This window comes from Myiozetetes cayanensis, unplaced genomic scaffold, assembly GCF_022539395.1.
Source record: "Myiozetetes cayanensis isolate MyiCay16 unplaced genomic scaffold, myiCay2020 scf2-11, whole genome shotgun sequence".
In the NCBI taxonomy this organism is placed as follows: Eukaryota; Metazoa; Chordata; class Aves; order Passeriformes; family Tyrannidae; genus Myiozetetes; species Myiozetetes cayanensis.
The window spans coordinates 76,748,348-76,776,099 of NW_026087411.1; the positions used below are offsets into that span (position 1 = coordinate 76,748,348).

At 37.5% G+C, this 27,752-nt stretch overlaps 1 protein-coding gene across 4 annotated transcripts in view; it reads left to right on the forward strand.

Moving 5' to 3' along the window:
- EPHA7 (EPH receptor A7) overlaps positions 1–27,752 on the forward strand; it is a 195,701-nt gene that overhangs the window by 151,479 nt on the left and 16,470 nt on the right. For 3 of the 4 annotated variants that reach the window (XM_050316508.1, XM_050316512.1, XM_050316509.1), the window contains one exon: positions 8,692–18,011. The exons of the other annotated variant lie outside the window; for it this stretch is intronic. In XM_050316508.1, coding sequence (XP_050172465.1) covers positions 8,692–8,887 — 196 coding nt within the window. In that variant the 3' untranslated portion in view covers positions 8,888–18,011. Of the gene's footprint in view, positions 1–8,691; positions 18,012–27,752 lie in introns of those variants that run through there. 4 annotated transcript variants of the gene reach the window in all.

The window sequence follows — 27,752 nt, forward strand, 5'->3', positions numbered from 1 at the left end:
TATGCAGCTCAAGAGGGTTTTTTAACTATTAAAATTAATTTTCTAGAAATGCTGTAGAAGTAAGACGCAGAATAGACTGCATGCCCAATCTTGAAATTAGTGCACGCAAGCACTCAGCCAAGGCACTTCAAGTAGCCATTGGAACACAACTAATAAACATCCATTTTGTGTTTTAACAAATGATAAGTGCCTCACTACCGGGGTGAGCATCTGTGGGCTACTGTGCAGGGTGCTTGTCAGTTTTGCTGCTGCTCTAGGCACCCAGCTAAGAGTTTAGGAGTCTTAACTTCAGACACCTGCTTCCTTATAAATCTCGGCTACTGTTTCTAAGGGCTTGGTGATTAAAGGTGCAGTGCAGCAATGCTGGTATTGCTGAGAACCTACAAACCCTAAATGCAAAAGAATTGAGGACAGGTTTCACCTTCAGAACTTGTTCAATATTCTGAAGCACAGAGACCTCAAAGCATGTGTGCTGACTTGGGCTTACACATGTACAAGTGAGAGCCCTAATGGTGTTTCTTCCTTAATTTTCCTTGTTTGATTTAAGCCATCTTCTTTGAATAGTAAATGCATTTTAGGATTCATCTATATACCTTAACTGCCTTAATGTTGCCACAGATTTTTACACATTTGAAAGTGGTAGAGTAGACCCAGAAAGCACAATCGCGATCAATCGCAATCAATCAGATAACTTATCTATGTGTTCAGAACATTACAGCAATTTAAAGCACATGCATGTAAATGGATTTGTAGCTGGTAGAGCAGCAACATATTCACATTGGTTGCAGTTCCCCAGGTTCCAGGAAAACACAGTCCAGGGCAAGACAAATAAAGTGCCAGAGGAAGTTGATGTTCATGGGAGGAACTGAAGAAAAAGTTGGGTCAGGGGGATAATTAAAGGACAAATTATGAAAAAAAAAAAAAATCTCAGTTCTGGCTTAATTTCATTGATTTTGGAAATTGTGCATTGCTAACGACAGATTATCAGGCTGTCAGTGAGGCTGATCCTCCTTGACTTTATCCACCTACAATCATCTGGAAGAGAGATGCCTAAAAAAAAAGCAGGATGAATCTCCCTCTGGGAATGCTTATCCATTACCTGTAGAGGGAAACCAGATGATTATCTTAAATTAGGTGTCTAATATCTATATAGTTAAAGTTAGGTAAAGTGATTCCTACACTATCTGTCCTTGGCTGCTACAATTTCCCTTGCAAGCTGAGTGTCATAGAAAGGCAGCTCCTCCACCACTGGTATATCCCAGCATGTGTTTAAACCGGGCTTTATCACAGAGAGAGGTGATTTTTTTTTTTTTAAATTCAGAGGTTTGTAACAGGTCATCTAAATGCTTTTTGTATATGGATATCAATTCTTGAAAATTTTTGTGATTGTTCTGAGGAAGACCTGCCTAGTAAATTACAGTTATTTAATATTTTAAATAATCAAAAGTATTTGCTGACATACTGCTTTAGTCCAGAGGTTATGTGATCAGATATGATAGCTGCTGTTTGCAAAACTATGTTTATCTAAAGCCTTGTCATGTAAAAATCTCCAGGAGGCAAAGATGCTTAAATGTATCTCAAATTGAATGTTGCCCTTAATATCTCAATAATTGAGCTCTGTCTGTATTATTCTCCATTTAAAATGAGGTTTTTATATTTGTTTAAGCTTGAATTACCTGGCATCCACTGAGGGAGTTTGAAAAAATGATTTTAAATTAAATTTGCTTTTCTCCACTAATAGTAATATACGATGAATAGTTTCCACTGTTTTGAATGTTACAATAACTATTGCTTTAATGTGCGGATGAAGGGGTTTATTTTTGGTTTGTTGTTGGTATTTTTTTACATTTATTGGTTAGTAGTTGAAATAAAAAATAATAATAATTTGTCCTTAACTTTCTAAATAATTAATATATAGCAATTTTGAGAATTATTTAAATTCTGTGACTTTTGGGTTACTACTGACATGGTGCTCCTGTCACTACAGCTGTAATGCCAGGCAATGCGGAGACACCCTGCCACAGGGGCAGGTTCAGCCAGCATTCTGTTGCCCAGTAATGGCATGAAGTAGTCCACTGACTGGTGTGAAAGGAGTGAAGGGCAACTCAGCCAAAAAATGGTCATTTCACTTTTTAAAAGTATACACGTGACATGTTAAAATTAATACATTCTTAATGCATTGCCTCTCTGCATGTGGTTAAAATCTGATGTGCTCATGATTTGGTCTTTGGTGGGGTTTGATTGTTGGTTGGTTTCTCTTATTTATTTTGTTTTAAACAAGTGACATTTGAGATGCTTGTGGAAGAGAACACCTCCCATACAGAATGACAAGCCCTGTTTAAGAAAAGTACAATACAAATTCTTGCCCAAGAGTCATTCTGGAAGCAGTTGCTGCAGGGGTATTCAGACAGTTGGTGCTATGATTTGCTGAGCAACTATCACAGCAGGGTTTCTGCATATTCAGGACCTGTTAGAATTGTACTTCTGATTAATTAACTGATATGTGAAACAGGCGATTTTTTTTTCCCTCACTAACTTGTAATGGATGTGCAGATGGTAGATTTGAGGTTTGCAAGACTACTTACTGAAAAGTCTTAGTCTCAAACAAATTTCTAGTAAAACAAGAAATTCTAGGCAGCAGCCTATATTTTCTCTCATATTCCCTTAAGGGTTGTCAAATGTAGCTGACAATTACTTTTAAACAGAGATCCTTATTGTTTGCATAGCGCAGCCTTCTATTTACTTGGCAATAGGCAATTCTGCAATTAAAGTTCCTGCAAAAAGGATTGGAGAGGAATGGGGGAGGGAGGAGGGAATACAACAGTTGGGAAAGAAAAAATTAAAAAAGAAATAAAAACTGATCCTGTGAAACAGAGAGGATGACTGGGCTCACCATTTTTGTAACACATTCTATATAGGGATTTGAAAAATATGAGTGATTAAACCACAGGCATAAAGTCTCCAATATCCTGAAAAAAGAGTAGTGGCAGAATGTAAGGTACATTTGTGGGAGCTTTTCCTCTCTGGATTTGGTTTTGTGAGGTTTTTAAGTTGGAATAATTAACATGTGCATTTAGAGTCAAACCTGTTGGGACAGGCTAAGGGACGAATTTAGTGTGTCTATAATACCCATGAAATTCTCAGAGCACTTTCAGGGTGGAAAAGGGTTAGGTAGTTTGAAAGTGAAAGGAGTGATGTGGAATTTATATGCTGTACAGACCCTGTAGGTTACATCCAGCAAGATTATGAAAGGTGAGAAGTTAAAGAGGGAAAGCCTTGCTTTTGTACCTGCTGAGAAGTCAGGAGATGGGAGGGAATGGAAAGAAAGGCGTAAAGCCGTTCAGAATGTGTGAATATAAGTTGTAGGGGTCTGCAAGACATTGCTGGCAGGGGAGCTGAGGAGTGTCAAGATTTTTTAAGTAAAGAGACACTGTTAATATAACATACCTAATAATCTAATGTGGCATGGTTTCAGTACTCTGATTTTTTCCTCAGGCCAGAGTGGAATTTGTCAAAGAGACTAAATTGAGACAGATGGGAAAGCAACTGGTAATACACAGCTCATTCAAGCAGACTTGAAATCAAGACATGAAAGGAGAATTTTACAATAAAAGCCTGAAAATAAAACATGAACTCTGATGATATTTATGCTCAGAAGATTTTAGAGTAGCTCTCTTTAAGTCTTGGATAATGATAGCAGATTTTAGCATTTATACCATACAAATTGGATGAAATTAATGTCTAATTAGAGCAACTGAAAAAGAAGCACAAGTCAAAAAATAGTTGGTGTCTTGATAGACTATGAAAAAAGATGTAATACAGCCAGGCGAAACCTGTGTAGCCAGCCAAGTGAATCTTGGACAAAACAAAACATAATTCCTGGTGCCAGAAGAGCTAAATCAGGAACAGAAAATCTATTCATCCACGGACCAAGGCTTCTGCATTTAATTGAACTAAATAACCAATTGTAGAATTGTGCTGTTAATAATAATTGATTATGAAAAACTACAACTTAGAGGTCATCTGGTGAATCATTACATGGCTAACACTGAAAAACACACACAGTGCTTAAGCCATTCCTGTGCTACTGGTATTAGAGTTCCATGACTCTGTGTATGTCAAGTCATTTATCAACTGGAGACATTATAGCATCAAGTCCATAACTAAAGCTTTCCTCTTTTGTGCCAAAACAAAACAGAAGGAATGCTGAGGAATCTATAAGTTCTATCAAATACAGTAGAAATCATTATCTGATTATATTGCCGAGAAAGGTTGTGGAGTCTCCTTCACTGGTGATATTCAAGAACTGCCTGGATGTGCTGGGATGACCCTCCTTGAGCAGGGGGGTTGGACCGGATGACCCACTGTGGTCTGATCCAACCTGAACAATGAAACCATAATTTTACACTAAGAAACAAACTTCCTGATCCGAAGATACCATCTCACAGAGAAGAAAAATCATCCATTACTTTTACTAGTACATTCAAATCTGACTTCCAAGAGGCTAGACTGAATAATTGATAGAATATATCCACATTGATCCCTCTCATTTCATGTCTGTAGAAACATTACTCAGGCAATTTTACGACTGTCCTTCAATCTGTGCTACTATGCCAGCTTCCTCTGGCTTCCTGAAGGGCTGCACATCCATTTTTAAGATGTCTGCTGGAAAACATGTTTCAGTTTCCTTTTCTCAGGGACCAAACAGCCTATACCAAGAATACATGTATAGCTTAAGAGCAAGAAGGTGCAGGAATCTCGGATTGGTTCTCTCTAGGGTGTTCTTTTCAGTCATAGTCATAAATTAAATGTTCTATACCCCTGATGTTTTACATAGTAAATTACATGAGTAATCTGATTTGCCTGGAATAAACATAGTAAAATTATCCACATAGCTCCTGAAGGCCACTCAGAAATGGCATTTTTAAAGTGTTTAGGATTTTGTTCAGAAAGTGAAAGAGTTGCAGAGCTTTTGCCCTCCATTTCATCCCAGATCTCTCCTCTGGTTGGTTTACTGAAGTAACCCATAAGTCTTTCCTTATATTAGTCTATACAAAATAGCAATGTCTCCTTCCTCAGTAGCCAGCGTTTGTACCCTCATGAGCTGCTGGAGAAAAGACAATGTTAGATTCAAATCCAGGCCAATATGTCTACAGGAAGAAGTTGGACTATTTTGTTATACCATTATAAACCTATTTCTTATGGATTTTTCTGAAATTAATGTAGCTAGATTATTGAAAACTGTGTGGAAATTAATGCTTTACCTGTGTCACCTACTTCTGAATTGTTTGCCGAAAAAGCATGAAGATATATCTTAGGAGTATTACCTGCTTTCTTTATAGCAAAGTATCTTACTAATTACTGAAAAGGAAAAAAAATCCTTAAAAAGTAAACCATCAAAGTAGGTAATACTATTTTTACACTTGTGTATTTGCAAAAGGATTGTGTAAAGCTGAATTTCTTTTTTTTTTTTTAACATCAGATGCTGCCAAATTATGTAAATTTAAAATAAAAAAAAGAATATTATATATTTCATAATGCTTTTATAAGTGGTTGAATGATATTTAAGGCTGAATTTTCAGTCTAAAATAACAGAACTTCACTTTAGATGCCAGAGAAACAGAAGCCAGATATCTTTGCATAGACTTATGTATCTACAAGTCTGTCATTGAACCGCTGCAACATAATTTTGCAAGACAGTAGATTATATTTGGCAGTGCTTAGACCATAAATTAAATTGTGTTGTTGCCCTTATTTTTATATTTAAAGCCTTTTCATGATGGAAATCCATGTTAGCTAAGGTCAATGAGTATTAGTAAGCAGATGAATTTGGTGTAAATTGGTAGAAGCCATTTCTTGAAAGTATGGGGATACCTCACAGAGGTGACATCCAGCTGTTACTGAGATCACTCTCTCTCCTTGTCTAGCATAAATGCTAGATTCTACAGCACTGGGCTGTTGAAAGGTATTACAAAAAGGCCAACCTTTAAGGACTTTCAACTTCTGTGTGGAAAGGGAGAGACTCATGTTTTGTTATTCACATATTTCCCAACACTTTGTGCTGTAGCTGCTTGCCTGGGAAAAGGTTGGTTAGGCTAAACCTAATCCAGAATTATCTCTGAAATTGCTTCCTTTACTGTACAATCCCTTCCATTCCTGAAGAACCCTTCCCTTCCAGAAATCCTCTTCTCTTACTCTGAAAATCATGTTGATGACACTGCTGTAGGAATGAGGAGCCTGTTTTACTGAGTAAAATGGAGTTTTTTCTTGGAAGACATTGAGTGGCCTGTCATGTCCCAGAAGAGCTAATGTCTCGGTCTGCAGGCATCATGCTTTCCCATATCATTCTACCACTGCTCAACTATTAGATAGAATACATATGATCCCTTTGATCCTTCTTTTACACGTCTCTTGCTGAAAGGATGAATTTAGGCATCTAGTTTCAGAGGAGTTTTGGGGCTGTGAATCCCTGACACATCCAGATTTTTGGGATGCATGATGGCTTACCCATGATACTGAGAGATAGCTCTCACGGGGTTTCTTTTCTGTGGAAGTTACAATGTGGGCGGTAACTTTTGCATGTGCCAGTTTTCTCCCATTATTGATTGCCGATAAGGCCTTGGCAGGTATCAGACACTGCATAAATAAGTACTAAATCCAACCACACAGATATAGCAGTCAAGAACTGAAGTCCTATCCCTACCTGTAGAGAGTCTACCCACTGTCTTTGACTGGCCTTTAGTTTCTCCAAATCGTTTTAGGTTTCTGTCTCTTTCCAGGGTGATAGACTAGTTCAGGTCTGGAGCGACACTGGTCAGCAGGACAGATAGAAATTAAGCATTATGATAATGAACAGTTAGATCATACAGATGTAAGGAAACTGTCACATTGATTTGTCATGTGTTGCACAGGGATCCTCATCTCTCATTTGTTGATGTTTCCTACTAGTTAGCTTGTGCCTGGACTCTGCTCAGGTGAAACTAGTACTTGGGCAATGAGAACTAGGAGCAGCCCAGAGTAAGGCTGTGCCACAGTCCAGGGTGGCACTGTAAAGTGTCTAATGAGTCTCTTGATCTGGAGACCTTCTTCCTGGTGCTGACCAAAAAAATGTCAGTAGAGACAGAGCCAATATGAATGTAACTGGAGGTTTTAAATACCTATGCACCTAAGTGCTATTTGTGACTACCATTTGCCTTTAGCTTTGAATAAATTCACATGTCAATCATTTTTACTAATTCAAAGGCTTACTTGTCTTCAAAATAGTAAAAAGATCCTATCAGTGTCAAAAATTCTTCCTTTTGGAAAGGGTTTCTCCTCAGAGTTCCTTTTTGCTGAATTCTTTTCTCATGCATTCCATGCATTATGAGGGCTTCAAAGGGCAGGTACAAAAAAAACTAATAGAAACGAGATTTAGCTTAGTTAATACCTTCCCTTCATGTAAAATTAGTCTCTAGGACACTTTACTGGAGACAGAAAAAAACATTCTGTCCCTCCATCAGATTGCTTCCTCTATCTCTTTTTGTTTTCTAAGCCTCAGATATTATGGCTATTAATTATGTCAGATCTTCTTCTCAGTTTATTATAAAACATCTGCTCCCATTTTGTCCAGTTTGGTGACAGAGATGCTATGATGTATTAATAATGCTCTTCTCTTGAATGAGTGTCTTCCCTTTGATTCACACTGTTAAATACTCTAATCCATGTGCTGGAATGACAGATAATACTTTGGAATCAACTGTAAGAGCATTGTTGGTATGGCAGAAGGACATTCCTCTGCTGGTTTATTTTTCTTAAGTATTAGTGTTACATTGGCGTGTCTCAATGTCTATAATAAATTGTTTTTCTCTGAGGAATTTTCAAATAATTTAGTTAAGAGATTGCTAACCATATGTAAAATAATTTCCATTCAGTCCTGGCCTACATCCATTAGAGATAAAGCTTAGACATTTGCTTAGACATTTCATATGACTATCCTGTCACTAAACGTATGGTAAAATCCACATCTTATTCTTTCCTGTTATTTTTTTAAGCTCTGGGGTTTTTTTTGTTGGTTGTTTTTGTTGGTTTTTTTTTTTTGGAGGGGGGGTGGTTTTTTTTGGCAACAGAAGTAACAAACATTGTCTTCAGGTGCCTAATACATAATAACTGAGACAGTCAGTTAAAATGTTTTACAAGATTCTTCAACAATACTAAGAGCTTCTGATAGGGTCAGTTAGGCTAAAGGAAAGTCTACTTTATTAGCTTACATGCTAGAATCTACCTTGTGTATGCGTTTTTAATGAAGCACAGATTAAATTGAGCACACCCATTCCACCTTTGTCCTGTTTTTATGTTTTAAACAGTTATCGACATCTTCTCTCAGTACTTAATTTTATCCCCTAATTCCCATCTGAAAAACTGCACCTCATTCATTTATTTCCTTTGTTTCCAGTACTGAAATTGTCAGCTATAACCCTGTGGCTCACTGAGATCCAACATGAAACACAACCACATTTCCTTCATGTTAGAGGTGTTTGCTTGGGAATTTTTTAGTTTATTGATGTTTACCTAAGCAGTCAATGAGAATTTTTGTCAAGTAGTGGTATATACGTGGCAATGAAAATGATAGTGTAATTTGCCTCTATTACTTCCTGATATCAGGATTCTGCTGCACTGCAAATTTCACATCTGTTGTTATTATTTGTTTGACAGAATCAAAAACATGCCAGGTGCTTTGCAAAACAGAGAACAAGAAAAATCCCTTTCCAGAAGAGATGACAGCCTGAATAGAAATGGCATAATGGCAGGAGAAAAAGGAAGCAGAAAGGGGAAGCAAAACAAGAGTTATAACCATAAGATCATGAGATTGGTTTGGAGGCACAGTGAACGCTATGAGGCATTTTTTTAAAGCGCATAAGGACTGTAGTTGGGATTAGAGAATGGAAATGTAGAAAAGAAGCATGGAAAGGAATGGAGAAGAAGGGAGGAACAGACTGGCAACAGAAGGAAGAGTAAACAGAGGTGTATGGGAGAGGCCAGAACACACACCTGACAAACTGAGGATTATGACTAATGACAAGAATGAAAGACTACATCTGAAGAGCATGATGATTTCAGGAGGATGGTGAAGCAGGACATGGCGATGCTGCTAGGGAGAGAAGAGCCAGCCCTGGAAGCCTGCCCTGGAAGCTCCTCATGCTTAGATAACCCTGCTTCCCCATCTTCTTTCTAGATCCCCTCTTATACACAAAATATGTATATAGAAGAGCAAAGGAGAAGGAGAAGCAGCTAAATAAAACCTTTCCAAAGATCCTGCTGGGGAAGAAGTTTAAGCTGGGATGATACAGATTTACTCCTACTGATGCTGCTCTTGATAGCAAGAGGCAGAGAGCATTCATTCTCTTAGCCATTCTCATGCAGACAAATCAATGGGAGTCTGCCTCTACTTACTAATAGGCCTTGTTGGGAAATACTTAGCAAAATTATAATACTCCAGCCAGTCCAGGACATTTTAAAATGTCCTTTTATTCTAGAACAGAAACAAGCAGAAATTACAACATTCACAGAGAAATGGAAACAGGGAAGAAAAATATTTGAGCAGTTTTTTTTTTTTTTTTTTAAAGCTGAAAATTATGATTTGACTATTACAGAAAAATATAAGGGGAATTTTGCTTATTGTAAAAAGGGTAAATTTTATACCTTTTCATGAAAATTTCTGATAAAATTGGGAATTAGTTTAATTATGTAGGACTGGTTGTTCTTTTTTTTCTAGAAAATTGGTGGTTCTAGAAGGGAACTGGGAAATTTCCATGTTCAGTCTGTCAGACATTTTAAAATACTCTAATTTCCAAGGTAAGAATTCTTCAGGAGTAAGAAAGCTGCAACGTGGCCAGTCTAATCCCTTCCTCACTTCCTTCTCCTCTGCTTTGGTGATCAGATATGTCTAATTATTAGTCTGCAAAGAGCAAAACCAGTTGCTATGTCTGCCTGAGAAAAGGCATTTTGCCAACCGCCTTGAAAAATTTTTAACTGGATCTGCTTACAGGAAGTCACTTTTTTGCTGCAGATTATTTCTCCACTTAAATCGTCCTCAAAGCTCTTCCATTTTGCCTGGAAAAGTTTATCAGAAAGCACGCTGGACAGGCTCAGATCTTTCTGTCTCCAGTGAAACTGTTTTTGGACATAGTTATAGCTTAGCCGATGTACTGGTATGACAGCTGAGAGACTACTGCTGTTCATGGAGTACTCTATTACCTTGGCATACATAGACACTTTTCACTTGATACTTCTGACTGCAAAGTATTGATGTTTAGGGTATTATAGGTAATTGTGCATTTTATTTTTTCTTATGTTTTAGAGAAAAGCATTGGATAAATTTTTCTTCTTCAGGGTAACACAGCTTTGCATGAGTCATTCATCTTGAGTGTACACCAGAGTGATATGAAGTTGGTTGTTGTGACACCTTATCAATATGACTCCCATTTTTAGTCTCTTCTAGCAGTGGAATGATACAAGTATTGCCTAGTAGAAACAATGGCCTCATTTAAGAATATCTTGGTGACTCTGGATAGGATTCAAATAATTTGTCTGAGTGAGGAGGAGACAAGTGTAAGTCATAAACTGAAATATTACCAAAAATCCTTATCTGGTTGGGTTGTCCGTCATTTGCTTGAAGATTTTGGTAAATGGTGGTTTACTGGATTCTCAAATGCTAGCAATGGCCAAGCACTTTTTTTAGATTTTTTTCAATTTGAACTTTGTTTAAGTTAATTAAACTCTTCTCATCTCAGGGTACCATTTTAGCAATGAGGTTTACAGGATCTTCTCTGTCAATGTAGAAAACTCAGCTACTAAAGAACATACCAGGTATAGAGTCAACACAATTTCAGCAGTGCTTCAAGAATCAGTCCCACCTGAGTAATTTCTCTCCACTGTTATTGAAATAATACTGGATTTAAATCATATAGCCATTGTGTCAACTTACCAAAATCTACTCTGCCTAGATTATTTTTCAATCAAATGTAGCTCAAAGTGTTATAACAACCCACATATCATTAAAAGAATGAGATTACAAAGTAGTGTCATAGTATCTCCCCGTAATACAGAATTTTTTTACATATAATTTTTACATATTTGAAAGAATACCATTAACTCAGTTGCATACACCTTTTTGCAATAATGGACTCAGCGTAAAGCAATATCAAAACATGGTTAATGTTTCTACTAATTTTATTTAGCCAAGCTCCAGATTTTCCATAATTTTGCCACTTTTTGGTATGATAGCAGATATGGAGGTTTTATATACCTATCTTTTGGTGCTTAGAGAGGATGCAGCTGTGTGGCACCTTCCCACCCTCTGCTAACAAAAGAAAAAAAAATCAATTAAGAAATGGGGCATAACCTCTGAAAACTGCAGTTTGACCTACCTTCTGAGTTCAGACACTGAACTGGATGCATGATTTGAGAAGGGATTTAATACCAGCTACCTCAGTAGCTGCGTGGTATTACAGGAAAAATGTAGTAAAAGAGAGTATTATAATGTATCCTGAGAATAGAAGACAGCATGTTATTTTGCCTATATTTTTTCTTTTAACCTTGCCTATACTTTTCCTCACGATCCTTCCCTATTGTTGTCTGTTAGCTTTTTCAGGAGGACACTTGGTTGTGTGTAGAGTAAGAGTAGCTGCACCGACTCAAGCCCACATAATCCTGTGTATCTGGCAAGTGTCTTGACTTGGTAGGGGTACAGTTCTGTCAGACTGTAAGGCCTTCACTGTCCCCTGCAGATTAGGGACACCTTCAGCTATTGAATTCCAGACATCTTCAGGGCTCTATATCCAATATGTATAGTTCAAATGCTTCCCAAATCAGGGGAGTGCACTATGATGAATAGTTTGAATTTGTCCTATATCCTGTGAATTTACTTACTTCTTCTGTCAATCGTTCTCTCTCTGTCTTGCCCTTCTTTCTCCTGAAATAGAGTGACCAGGGCTGCATGAATTATTCAACATAAGAGTGTATGATGTATTTATACAGTGATATAGCGATACAGTGTATTTATATATATATGTTTTCTATTTTGTTTACAGTTTCTTTCCTAATCATCCAAATATCCTGTTTCACATTTTTAATTGACACTGAGTGCTTGACTTGATGTTTTCAGAGAGATGTCTAATATATTTCCTTATTTTTTTCTTCTCAAGCAATAGTTAATTTATAGTCTCTGCCTGTGTATGTATAGTTAGACTTATTTTCCCCTTGTTCAGTTCTTTCTGTTTTATCAATTTTCATCACCCCTTCATTGCTGAGAGCATTCAAAATTGTGAAATCATTTTCCAGTTCTTTACAGGCAGCTTCTGATTTAACTTTTAAAACCATTTTGTATCAAATTTCACATCTGAAAGTTCTTAGATATCACATTTCCCTTTATTACTAATAAAAGTACTTTTGCTTAAATCCTTTGTTCAATTTCATGCCTCAGTCCAGGAATCTTTGCACGCACTTAAGTGCCCAGTGGCTAAAATTCACTTCTGTGTTTTTCAGGATGGGGAGAAAGGACTCCAAGCTATTGTCATTTATGTTTTATTAATTCGAGACCTTTAAAGTAGACTTTAGACCTTCTTATTGCCTCCTGGTTCTGACAGAGTGGTTATACAACCTCCAGAGTGAAAAATTCCTAAGGGCTAGATCCATAAAGTACATCTAGGAATGCCTTTAGCCTCTTAAACGTCCTACCTCCTTGCAAATCTATAAACACAGACTAGTCACGTCCCTCTAAACTGAAAGAGAAAACCTGGGTGTTTAGCAACAACCTCCACCAACTCTGGCACGTTGATCAGGAAACAGTCTGAGTGAACAGAAGAACAGCCAGATGGTGGAAATTAAATGAATGAATGGTGTACTGATATTGGAATATTTTTCAACACTGCTTAATTCATGGGATTGTAAGGTGCTGTGAAGTGGGACTTCCAGCATCTCTCCTGCAGTTGCTGTTTCTCTTGTTTATCCCACTATTTCCTGCAGTGTGCTCTAGCATTAAACTACAACTCTGAGGTCACAATTCCTCTCTTTTTCTCTGTTTCAGTAAGTGTTGAATTTTCAGAGTTAGGCAACAACTGAGTGAACTTTGGGGAACTACCCTGTCAGTGTGAGCACTTGAAGCTGCATTTAGCCACTTCTGTTTTGGTGCAGGTCTAAGCTGGGGTCTGTGTTACAATACCTGTGAAAGCAGTGACAAGAATTTGAACCCTGACTTTGCAGATCTGTTAAACTTGCTTGTGTAAAAAGGAAACACTGTATATATCCCATATCTTAACTTCACCCAAATGGCATTCTAGTAATTCTACAAAACCCATTCCCTGTCTACACAAGTATTAAGCCATGACCCATGTTACCTCATGTGAATATTGAGAGTAGACCCTATGAGTTATAAATATTCATAATACACCAGAAATCTTACTTAGTGGGGAAAAGGAGTGGGCGACAGTACTCAAGGTGCAGCCTTCCCAGTGCTGAGTACAGGGGGACAATCACTGCCCTCATCCTTCTGGTCTCAATTTTTGCGATAAAAGCTGAGATGCCATTGGCTTTCTTGGCCATTTGGGCATGCTGTTTGTTTATGTTCAGCTGGCTGTCATCTAGCACCCTCAGGTCCTTTTCCTCTGGGCTGCTTTCCAGCTGCCCCCATCCTGTAGCACTGTGTGGGGTTGTTGTGACCCAAGTGCAAGGACTTCTCACTTGGCCACGTTGCAATTCATACAGCTGGCGTTGGCCCATTGATCCAGCTTGTCCAGATCCCTCTGTGGAGCCTTCCTGTCCTCCAGCAGATCAACATTCCTGCCCAACTTTATGTCATCTGCAAAGTGACAGAGGTTACACTTGATCCAGATCATTAACAAAGGTTGAACAGAACTGGCCCCAACACTGAGCTCCTCACTAATGGTGAACACCATTAGTGGCTGGCTACCAATGGAATTCAACTCCATCCACCACCACTTTCTTGGTCCAGCCATCCAGACATTTTTTACTCTACAAACACCTGTCTACACCATGAGCAGCCAGTTTCTGCAGAAAATGCTGTGGGAAATTTTGTCAAAGGATTTACTAAAGTCCAGGTAGACATCATCCACAGCCTTTCCCTCCTCTACTAAGCAGGTCACACAAAGAAATCGGGTTGGTCAAGCAGGACCTACCTTTCACAAACCTGTGCTGGCTGAGCCTGATCTCCTGCTTGTCTTGCATGTGCAGAGTGATGGCACTCAAGATGATCTGATCCATGACCTTCCCCACCACTAAGATTAGGCTGATGAGCCCCAGATCCTCCTTTTGACCCTTTTTGTAGCTGGGTGTCACATTTGTTAATTTCCAGTCATTTGGGACTTCCCTGGTGAGCCAGCACTGTTGAAAAATTATGGAAAACAGCTCACTGAGCCCTTCTGCCAGTTCCCTCAGTATACTCAGGTGGATCCAATCTAGGCCCCATGGGCTTGTGTGCACCTAAGTTGTGTAGAAGGTCACTGAAAGTTTCACCTTGGATTATGGGGGCTTCATTCTGCTCCCATATGTGTCTTTCAGCTCAGAGGGCTGGGTACCAAGAGAGCAACTGGTCTTACTATTAAAGACTGAGGCAAAGAAGGCATTGTTATTTTTTTTTTTAAATGTTTTAATAGTTATTATAGTTGTAATTATTACTATTATTAAGACCTAGGCATTACCTCAGACCCATATACTCATCCTTTGTCACTGTACTTCCCCCCACATTCAATAAAGGATAGAAATTCTCCTTAACCCCCATTTTTGCAGCTAATGTATTTATAGAATGTATTTAACATTATCTTCTTATGGCAGCAGATCAATTAAGTTCTAGTCGGGCTTCAGCCCTTCAAATTTTCCTCCTGCATAACCTCATGACATCCTTGTAGTACTTGTGAGTGTCCTGCCTCTTCTTCTGAAGATCTCTCTTTTTCTGTTATCCAACCTAACCCTAACCCTGACATAACTTCAGGCCATTCTCTCAATTCTTGTCACTGGTTACCACAGAGAAGAGATCAGTGCCTGTCCCTCCTCTTCCCCTCATAAGGAAGTTGTAGACTGCAATGAGGTCTCCCCTCAGCCTCCCCTTCTTGAGGCTAAACAGACTAAATGCCCTCAGCTGCTCCTCATACAGCTTCACTTCAAAGCCCTTCACTACCTTTGTTGCTCTCCTTTGGGCACTTTCTAATTAAGCTTAATATCTGTCTTATATTGTGGTGCCCAAAACTGCACACAATATTCAAGGAGAGGCTGCCCCAGTGAAGAGCAGAGTGGGACAATCCCCTCCCTCGACTGGCTGGTGATGCTTTGCCTGATGCCCCCCAGGACACAGTTGGCCCTCCTGGCTGCCACGGCACTGCTGACTTATCTTCAACTTGCCATCAACCAGGACACTCAGGTCCCTTTCCATGGCACTGCTTTCCAGCATCTCATTCCCCCGTCTGTATGTACATCCAGGGTTGCCCCATCCAGGTGCAGAATCTGGCACTTTCCCTTGTTGAACTTCATGTGGTTGGTGATTGCCCAGTCCCCTAATTTGTCAAGGTCTCTCTGCAGGGTCTCCCTGCCTTTGAGAGAGTCAACAGCTCCCAGCTTTGTGTCATCTATAAACTTGATTAGTATCCTTTCCAGTCCCACATCCAAGTCATTAATGAAGATGTTGAAGAGCACAGGGCCCAAGATGGAGCCCTGTGGAATACCACTAGTGACAGATCACCAGTCTGATGTCACCCCATTCACTATTACCCTCTGTGCCTGACCCATGAGCCAATTGCTCACCCACTGCATGATGTGTTTATCCAGCTGTGTGCTGGACATTTTATCCAGAAGGATCCTGTAAGAGACAGTACTGAAAGCTTTACTGAAATCCAAAAATTACATCAACTGTCTTCTCTTGATCAACTAGGTGTGTGTTCTTGTCATAAAAGGAAATCAGATTGGATAAGCAGACATTCCTCTCATGAAGCCATACTGACTGTGACCAATGACAGCATTGTCTTTCAGGTACTTTTCAATACTTCCCAGAATAGTCTTCTCCATCACTTTACCAAGCACTGAAGTGAGACTGGCAGGCCTGTAGTTTCTGGAGCCCTCCTTCTTACCCTTCTCAAAAATCGAGGCAATATTTGCCAGCTTTCAATCAGCTGAGACCACTCAAAAATAATTGAGAGAGGCTTTGCAATGACATCAGCCAGCTCTTTGAGGATTCTTGGATAAATCCCATCAGGCCACATAGATTTGTAGGGATCCAGCTGGAACAGCAGATTCTGTGGAATTCCAGGGTCGACTGCAGTCACAGTCCTCCAGCTCAGGACACTGAGACCTCTCTGGTCCCTTATGCATGTTGAAGACAGAGGCAAAGAAAACATTAAACACCTCTGCCTTTTCTCTGTCCCTGTTTGTGAGGTGACCATCCTCATCCTGTAATGGGTCAATGATATCTCAATACTGCCTATTGTCATTAATATTTTTGAAAAAGCTTTTTTTATTGTCCCCCACATTTCCAGCAGCTTCAACTCCAGTTGAGCTTTGGCCATACAGATTTTCTCCCTAGAGTGGCAAGCAGTATTTCTGTATTCTTTCCGTGTCGCTTGACCTTGTTTCCACGGGGAATACACCTTCTGTTTTTTGCATTATTTACAAAGAAAAGATTCCTGTTCAGCCAAGCTGCCTGCTTGACTTCTGATATTTGAGAGTTGCCTGCTCCTGTGCCCCTGCTCCCCCCCACTGCTTATTTCTGCAAGAACTGAAAACTCTATCATTTCATGATGGCTGTGCCCTCCAACCATCAAGTTCTGCTCTTTTTGCAAACATCAGGTCCAGTGGGGCATTCCTTAGTTGGCTCCCTCAGAAGCTGCATTAGGAAGGTACCCTGCACACACTCCAGGAACTTCCTAGACTGTCTCCTCTGTTGTGTTATACTTTCAGTAGTTATCTGGTAAATTAAAGTCCCTCATGAGAACTACAACCAGCAAATATGAAGACTTCTCCCAGCTACTTATAGAATATTTTGTCCACCTCCGCTCTTCCCGTTTGTTACTCGTGCTGCATGCATTGGTGTAGAAGACTAGGCAGGGAATTCTCTCCAAACTAATATTACAAATGAACTTTTAACCAGTGGACAGCTACTGTAATCAAAGCTGAAGTATCAAGGAAAACAAATTGAGATGGTCAGTTTGGAAGCAGGTTTTCTAATAAATACAAGGAGTTGGTTATATGCTTCATTAAATATTTCAGAAATATTTAAAACTTCAGAGAAGATGCACTGTTGTCAACCATAATTAATACTAATTTGGACAAGAATATCTCAAACCCTACTGTAGTAGGTATTGATAACTGGAGCCAGCAGAAATTTCTTTAGGCAGTTCAATATCTACAATTTTCTTATTATATTTCTGTTTATTTTTTAATATTTATACAAATTGTCAAGAATTTGCCAATTAATATGTAACAATATATGGAACACATTCTTTCTGAAAACTTCATGCTCTAGTGTTTTCTAATATCTGTTAAAAACACAGTTTAAATTATAACTACAACTTCTGACTTATAGAAACTATAGGCAAGGCTCATGGAAAAAGAAGTGCAGACTTTGTAGATGAAACAAATTAAGTTTAAAGCTAGTCCAACATATTAATATTGTGTATCTCTGCCAAATAAAAATGTAGAAATTGTCAAATTAGTCCATTCAGAATTGCATTTTATCTGTACAATTATAAAAAATGGCATATTCATTTTGATGGCTCAATAGAAAATGAAGGATTTAGATATTTGTGTCATCACATTCTAATCATCACCAAAGCTGTGCATAATTCCTTATGCAGAACTAGACAAAATTACTGGATAAAACATAAAGAAGTCTTTACTAGAAATTTTCTCTATCTACCCATGAGTACACACAGATATTCCAGTACACATGCACAAATAGATGTACTGTCAAAAGGTCTTTGTTTCAGGAACTAGAGATATATTAAGAATTAAAAAACTTTGTTTAAGGAAAACTTTGCCTTTGTGTGATATCTGAATTGAAATTTCACAGAAACTTTCATGTGTATAAAGATGTACTTTTCCACAATCCAACAAAAATAAGCACTAGAGATGTAATCTGCATTCTTGCTTGCCTGTGTGTCCATCTTTTGCTTTCATTTTGATAATATCTTTATTTTCCACCTCCTCACTTCCATGCTTTTGGACAAGATTAATAGAACTGCTAACTAACTGCATTCCCACAAGGGACCTAAGAAATAACCTCAAAATTGTACAACGTGTAATTTAGAGTAATTAAATAATCTTTCTGTCACCCTTGAAAATAGAGGGCACTACTTTTGCCACTTCCTGCCCTCATATGCATTTTATACTGAAGTACGCCCCTGGAAAAAACTGCAAAAGTTCTGAAATTCTCTTTTTTAATTTTTTTCTTTAATCACGATTACCAGGGGGAATGGAGTTGGTGGGGTGAATGTAACCAGGATTAAAAATATCAGGTGCCACTAGGTGACATTAAATGTAATGAAATCTCAAGGTCAATTTAATTTCTTGTGTCTCCTTATCTCTCCTACACATAGTACTGTATCTCAGTAGCTGCCACCAACAGCTACCATCAGAACACTTGGCTAATTAGTAATCAGTCATGTCACTTGGTGTGATCTCATCCCGTCTGACTGCTGAACCTGAGTGCAACAACAAAAAAGGAAATTGAAAACTTTTAGCAACTATGTGTTTGGTCCACGTATTTGCAGCAGCATTTTGTGCCTGCAGTTCAAGCTTTCATTATACTACAGTCACAGGCATGTTTGAATTTGATGGTTTTGGTAGTTAATCATTTAGTAATGAAAAAGCATGACATTTAGCTACCAACAAAATAACCCCATCGCATGCTAGAAGATAAGATTTCTTAGCAATTCAACAGCATTATGATAGGGGAAAAGCTTTTAAATAAAACTCCTACTCATATATCCTTTCTCATCAGTACCATTTCAGCAGGAGAGTACCCATCATAGCCAAATAAAACCAGAGAACATCACATCGCTGGGACCTGATCCAGAAAAGAGCTTAAGTACATACAGAATATAAAGATAAGAATATCCCATCAAAGTTACTATATGATGATCCACATGATTAAAATTACACAGAAATGTAGATGCTTTTCTGGATTAGAGTCTAAGGAATCAGGCATTTAAGATCAGCCTTTCATGTTGTAAAAATATTCACAAATCTTTTTAAGAGATGACATATAAATAAAAATTACTATCTTGCCTTTTACTGCTAGACTCAGGACAACTTCATATGTGAAAATCCTGCCCATTAGATGATCACTTTATTCCCAAACTAAGCAGCTGTTTGAAGTGGCAATCCTAAAGTGCTAATCTCTGGTACCAATAAACAAAAGTAAATCACGGCAGAAAACTCGTTTATGTGCAGTAATCTCCAGAAGATTAGCATTTCAAGGGATCAGATTTGCTAAAACTCCTCTTTCCTGATAACAGCCTCTGCTGTGAGGTGACACACCAATAGGCATAAATTATCTAGAGCCGCAGATAAGCAGAGGCCATTTGGGGGTTCGAAGTGCAATATAAATAGATGCAAAACAGTAGGGGAACTGGTGCTCATCACAAACCTCAGAAGGATTAGCAGTTCAAGCTCTGATTTCCTTGCTGTTGTTAGCTGTGATTTATCATCAGACAGCGACTGAGAGTCTGTCTTATCTGTGATAATTTAATGGCTTAATGGCAGTCCCTTTATCTGGGGGTCATAATTAAGCTTGTTTGATCAGTTTCCTAACAAGCACCTCTCCTGTATTTTTAGCTATGCCTATTTTTTCTCTGTGTGTAGCAACAGTTTTGCTAATTACTATTAACAATATTATTGTTAACAATTACTGGTAATGATAACAATCTCTTAAAAGCTTAGCATTTATCTGGAGGAAAAACACAAGTCAAAAAAGATGCAAGACTTTTAATTTAAATACATTTATAGGAGATATTAAGTGCAGTCTCAACACCTTTTTGGTTTGTTGGATTCAAAACTAACTCGTATATGTAACTGGATAAAATAATTTTTAGTTGAATTTTTTTCTCTGGTACAAAATTAACATTAATTTGAAAGCTAAGATGACTCCTATCTTACAGTGCATTTACTGTCCCTCTCTATTGTCCCACTAATAAGTTATTTCTTTAACTCTCATGGGAACTTTTTCAACAAAAGGTGAATATTAAGACCTTATTATGACTGTTTAAAAACATAGTCATAAAAAGTGTCATTAGAATTACACTTTAGCTGTTAAAATCACTACCAAAAGAAGCAATTATTTTTTAAATGTACCAAATAATAGATATTTGAAAAAAATCTTTCTAAGATTTTATTTTTTTTAATACAATGCAGTGACAAACAAACAACTGCATTAAATGTGGGTTGATTTGTTTTTGTTAGGGTTTTTTTTTAAGGAAGAACAAATAAAAGGAAACAAGTTCAGATTGGCCACATTATTTCTTAATTATTGATGTAAATTTCTTAATGAGACTCCTTGGAGGCCACAAGGAGATGTGACTAGATTATGTTTTGATATTTTGGGAAGCAGAATGACTGGCTGTAGAAAGACATCTAAAAAACTTCATCACATGTATGTAGACACAAGAGATATGTTTGTAATATGTGCATATATGTATATAAATCTATTAATATGTGCATTTGTATAAATTTGCACATTTATATATGTTTTGTATTATATATTTTATGGTTTGTATACTTTTAGTCATATACATAAATTTATGTATTCACAGATTTATTAAAGTTTGTTGTTAGAATAGGGGTTATTTATCTTTTTAAGAAAAAAATTAATAGTGGGACAGAGAATATATATGTCTAACTAAATTAATTATTTAGATACTATAATTAATGCAGAAATACAAGATTCATTAGAGAGTGAGTCATTCCACTTACCTGATTTGCTTGTTTTAGATTTGGATAAGTTGCTTTTCTTTCTCATAGCTATAGATGAACCCCAGGTGATGTGGCTAAGTTTGTAGATGGTTGAAGGCTAGATGAGATGACTTCCACCCACATGAAGGAAAGAAATAATCGATTTCAGAATGAGAATTTTGAATACTTTCCTTTAGAGAAATGTTACCTTCCTATACTTTACAAATGAAAGAACTATCATAGAAGAAGTATTATATATATATGTGTATAAATATATTTATGTATATATATTATATATATGTGTATAAAGATATATATATGTATAAATATATTTCCTGCCTCATGTGGAAAAAGGCTCACCTGAGAACTCTGGATACATCAGCCTTTTCCTCTGGAGATTATTAAATAACCTATAGGAATATTGATTAAATATGCAAAGACTTGCCAGCAACCGCAAAGAAAAACAAAACCAAAGAAACAACACATCTGTTCATTCTCCTATCCTAACAGTGCAATTTTACTGACTTTTGCTGAGTTTTGCAGGTGGATCAGAAATGATTTGTGTTCAGCTGTTTGGCAAGCAGGAATTTGATTTTAAGCTTGCTATCTGGCCAAGAGTATGGCAGAGGAATTTACTAGGAGTATTATAGACTACAGTTTCGAATGAGCTTTATTCCACACAAAAACCTTGGTCCAGTTCTAGATGAAATCAATGAGAAACTTTTCACTGACTGTAGTGGGATGAGGTTGAAGGTGCCAGCCATATTGCAGCTGCAGCTGGCAGTTGCTTGGGAAGATGAAATTTTACTGAAGTATGAAACAGTGTGAAAGATAGAAATGACAGGGTGTAAGGAAGATTGCAATGCAACACAGTGAAATCCTTACCCAGTATCTGCAGCTAAGGCCACTGACACTTGGGTGCTGAGCTGACACTCAAAGGCTTCAACAAGATAAACCCACACAGTCACCAAGACGTGTGCTTTACACATTTAACTTCACAGATAACTTTCCAAAACTAACAGGACAGAAACATTGCTCAATGAATATTATTTTTGTTGTTGTCAGTATGTGACAAGTTTATCAGATTTTCTTCTGCCACTAGAACAAATTGTTAAGGATATCTAAAATAGGAATTCTTACCCAGCTCACAGTGTGAACAGAGACAGCATCATGCAGTCACCACTGTTTTGTTAGTTGCTTACTAGTTAGTGCCAGATATAATATAGCCAAATAAATCTACAAGAACAAAACCATCATGAACTTTGTGGAATGCTGTGAAATGCTGAAACCTTAGTTTTAGGTTCACCAGAGGTTTCAGTGGATCTTGCTGTTGTCAGTGTAGAAGACAATAAATATCCTAAATATATCTCATTGTTTTAACTTTGGCTGTTACTTTCCACTACTTGCAGAAATAAAGCTCATCCTAAAAAGAAATAATAGATATTATAAAACAATTACTCATGCATCTGAAAAATGCAATAAATTTTCAGTTAATAATGCAGCTTATTGGTTTCTGCCTCTGGATTCATGGTCAGGATTAGAACTGGATTAAATTTGCTGGTTTGATTTTGTGTAGTTTTGCATGAAAATTATCACTGTTTGGTAACATATTCAGTCCCATTGTTCTTCTAACATTTGTAGCTTTAATAACATTATTTTATTGGCTATATGTATATATAAATATAAACATGTTGGTATACACATACATAGATACTGATTTACAAACCCATAAATTTTCACTTGTTCTTTAACGTACAAACAATTTTCAAGAAACCTATTTTCACCCTCAAACAGCCATGTTATTACATGGAAAACAGTCTCAAATGTGATTTGAATACTTCCATTACAAAGATAAATTTTGTTCCAACTAGAATTTAAATGTTGTTTTCACTAGATCAGATTCAATTCTATGTGTATAACAAGCAATCTCCTTGATATTTGGGACATTTTTTATTACATCATGAAAATTTTGCATAAGATGGTTTCCTTATGCAAAGGAAATTCCTTGAATTCTCTTTTCAGCTCTTCCTTTGGTTTACTATTTTATTATAGAGAAAACCTTTTAATCTCTCTGAACTTCAGTTTATTCATTTGAAGTAGGTGAGTAGACAAGTGTGATTTAATTGATGTTTGTAAAGTACTTTGATACCTTGTAATGAAAAATGAGACAGAAGTGATAAATATTCTTAAAGGTACACTCTTTTTCTTTGCTCCAGATTTTGCCCAAAATATATATTTGTTATTGCTAAATTTAGGATCATCTGTTCTACTCATACTCTTTCCACAGTCAGAATTGTTCAAAATGTTATAACATAAGGTATTATCATACTCAAAACACCATTTGCACAAAACCCCCTCCCTGTAAAATACTATGGGCAGGCATAATATGGTTCTAAAAAAGTGAGTATTTAATTAAATATTTCCCATAATTTCATGACGTTCTTATTAAATTCCAAAATCTGCAATTTGCTGTATTCACAGACTCCTGTCTACATATGGAATCCCAGTAGTACATGGCTCAAAGCACCCAGCAGAGAAATCTATTGACAGTTCAGTAGTGGGGAGGACAATGCAGTAAGGATGTGCCTGATAATAATATAAAACAGCTTCCTGTGATCTGTATACACAAGAATAAATATATATGTATAAAACCTGATATATGTAACAATCTCTCTATGTAGATCAAAGATTTTCTTTTCTTTTAAAAAAGAAAGTAATAAGCCAGTTGCAATATTCAAATGTGCTTATATCTGTTTATGAAGAATAATCATTCAGAGTCCAAAAGTATTTGTTAGTCAACTAGAAATACCAATTCAAGTTTTCCTTTGGATTTTGTGGTCTTCAGGAAAGCAGGTCAGGCATTGGCATATCTTCAGGTTTGACTTTTGCATTCCAGAGGACTAGGAGGTATTGGGTCTATTCCAGGCCTAATTCATCTTCTGGAATACAGTTTCTCCCATGATAACCTAATCATATAGTGGCAGAATACCACAGCCACTGGAACTGTGGGACCAACATCTAATACTGTAACTTAAGAAGGGACAGATCAATGAGACAGATCAAAACCTGGTCTTTTGTTCATATATGGTCACTAAAACCTGCTTTCTTGGGGAAAAATATGTGAAGTTTTCTTCTGTCTTCTAATTTTTCTTCATCAGACCCAATGGGGGTACTAACAAAGTAAAGGAGAGGACACATTAAATAATTGGCTGATCAGAATTTTTTCTTAGACTTCAAGTAGTAACTTGCTGTTCAGGAACAGGACACAAAAGATACTACCATCACAACTGCATTGTTTCCTTGTAATTTCTATTGTGCTGACGGAGGAAGCAATATCTCTCTCAGGGATGGAGGGAGATGACAAATTGGAGAGGGTTATTAATTACCAGTTACTATTCATGGGTTTTCTGTTTAAATGTGCAGGAATATGAGATTTGGATGTGAAATCAAGCTCATATCTCCCAGGCAGCTGTGCTGCACTAGAAATAAATAATTTAGAGCAATTCTACCTTCAAGCTCTTACATGTCATTTTAATGGCTCATTGACAAAATGATGAGGTGGGAAGAGAAAAAAAAATTAACTCCTCCCAGATGAGACTCAGAAAACTGAGATCATTCCTCTAATCGTAAATTTGTGCAGGGATACTGTTTTGCAAAATCAATGAAGAAGGAGATTACAGGTTGTAGGTATTGAGTAAAAAATAAGCCACTATAGTTACTTTGGTAGGTGTCAGTTATATCATGTAGCACATGCTGACCTTTAGTTCCAGAGCAGACTGGGGAAAGTCAGCTGCAGTTGCTCACACACTTACAAATCTAAACCTACCACTGTCAAAGAGAATCTCTCTATATGATTTCTGTGACAAGTGAAATAATTTTCATGTCTTCCCTACTGCAATTTCAATAGGTAGGAAACTGTTATCATATTGAAGATCTTCACACTTTGCTTAGAAAAGGTCATGCCGACGACAAGATGTGAAGGATTATAACTTACATTTTGGAAAAGGAGCCAGGTCCTCAGGGAGAAGTGATGAAACTTCACTCTCATCAAGATTCTTCCCCAAACACAAGAAAACTGATACACTGCTCTGAAGAACTGTGGTTATAAGTTAAAAGCAGGCCACCACAACGGGTCCAAAAACCAATACTTATTGTTATTGAAAGTGCTTAAGATTTTATCAAGACACAAAATGTCAGTAGAGTTGTCAGAAAAAAAAAATCACAGGTGAAAAGATTATAAAGATTAGACTTAACTGTGAAGCCTCCCTGTGTAGTAAGGGGGAAAACCCCAAACAATTCCCTTTTAATTCAACTTTAGTTATCACATTGACCCTTTTCTTATTGGCCTTAGGTATTTTTTTTTTCTAATTTGACAAATATCTCTATCTCAATGCTATTAATTAATGATAGCAGCTTTGGAATACTCACCTCCTTTGAATAATCATTTTTACTTGCAAGCAGATAAGTCACTGTTAGTGATGTAGCACATTCATTTGATTCTAAATTTACCCTTTTCCATGTCCAAAATAACTCACAAAGAACATCAGAATTCTTGTCCATATGCAGCTTATCTTGCATTCATTCATTAACTGAAAAATATAATTACTTCTGTGCAAAATAAGGTGATAATAATTTTTTTCACAAAACCTGAAAGTCTAAGAAGCAAAACACTTACTGCTTGCCCGTATTGGTACATGGCTTTTACTCCATGAATGTGAGGTTGGAGAGTTGTTTTCAGATTTGTAACGGAGTGGAAAAAGATCTAAAGCTTTCGAAGGTTGGTGTCAATAACTGGTGATGGTTTGTATTTTGCTGTGAAGGATAAACACTGAGATCTGCAAGCATCTTTTGTTCTCTCTCCCAATTAGGACAAAACCTATTTCCTCTCCTCTGCAGGAAAGAAATTATTCATACCAAATTGTAGATTGTTGGCTGTGAAGTTTTCTGTAGTATTTTCAGGCCATGTCATCATCATGGCTAGGCTTCGTGAACGAAGATTTGAGAAGGGCTCTACCCACGCTTGCTACAAGCGCGCTGATGGCTAAAAAGGCCAATGCGAGATAGACAAGTCCGGTTGCAGAAGGCACAGCAGAAAGACTCCCCAGGTGATACAGACGAGACGCGATTCTTTCTGCGTTGTCTTTTCTCCTCGAGAGTGATCCTGCGTGTGTTCTCAAAAGCAGCAGCAGTGTTATAGGTGATGTGTCTACAGGCCTCCCGATTGGAGGCCAGGGTAGACCAATGGTGGTGATCAATATGGCCAAGGCTGAGGGATTGTTTCAGGCAGTCCTTGTATCTCCTCTTCGGGGCTCCTCTCTTGCGGCAGCCAGTGGCAAGTTCCCAATAGAGCACGATCTTGATAGTCCTGCATCCTGGAGATGTGCCCTGCCCAGTGCAGCTGTGTTCTCAGCAGCATGGCCTCAATGCTTGTGACTGCTGCCTGTTCAAGGACAGATGTGTTGGTTACATAATCTGTCCAGTGGATGTTTAGGATTGTACGGAGGCAGCGCTGATGGAAGCGTTCTAAGAGACGCAAGTGGTGGCTGGTAAATGACCCATGATTCAGATCCATATAAAAGAGTAGACAGCACAACCGTGTTTAGAGAGCTGTTCAGGCCATGTACTTCACTTGCAATTATATCTGCATAGAGACCATAGTGTCAAATGTAGGAGAACAAACCTTCTGGTCAGTTTTTAAAATTAATGTTGGTGGATATATTGCTGTTAAAGTGTACACTTTTACACTGTTTCTTCCTTTTCTGTGTTTGTATTACCAGTATTTGATACCCAAACTAAAAATAGAATCAACATGGTCTGTACAAAAAATATTCTACAATTTGAAGAGCTTCCACAGAGGTTAAAGGAGAACCTGCTTTCTGTCTACTGAGTACTGGTTGGTCAAAGTTCTCCTCCGTGTTCTATTGCTGTTAATTAGGGATTTTAAATCTGACTAGGGACATTTTTTCTCTTGTTTTTAGATGTTGTCACAATAAAGAAAACTCAAAATATGTCAGAAACATCCGTAAATATTGTTTTTACTGTTAGAAATCTGTGTAGAAACTCCAGTGCTGCTATTGGGGAATAACTGGAGGAAGGAAAATAAGTCAATCCAGAAATTATAAGAGATGGAGCCATTCTCAAGGCAGTCTTCCTATCAAACAGAAAAGGCAATTTCAAAATTTCTTTATGCTCTGCAATTTCTTTGCAACTGTTCAGCTCAAGGAAGTCATGATTCATGACTGATCCTTCAGTATTTGTCCTTTCTTCTTAAGAAATTGTGTTGGAGAAAGTCTCTGGGAAGGGAAGGTTTGGGAAGGGAAAGGAGATACTTTAAGTATTTAAGATATCACAACAGAATAAAACATCATCAAAATAGAGAGACACAAATGACCTGTAGAATGGCCTATTTTTTGTAATTACATGATTAGATTCATTAGGAGCCACTGATCTCTTCAGATACATGTGTAGGTCTATCAATCTCAAATCTGCCTCACTGTTATACTAACAGATGCACAGTTATTAATCTTGGAAAGAATCCACATTCCCTTTTTAGAAAGATCAGAGAAGCTAATTAAGGATGAACTTGTGTGGAGGAACTGCTCTGCCATTCCTATAAATGGGCAAAAATGATGCCAGAATGCCAGGACCTATGAAACAAATACCAGGACAAATAATTGTGCCATACATCATAATCTTTTCATTCTTCTCTGCTGTTTTAAGCTAATGTCCTTCTCAGATTACATGTTCAGTGTAACAAGTGCAGCTCTGCAAATGCATTACACCTACTAACTGTTCTCCTTCCCTTCTCAAACTCCTCATTTACC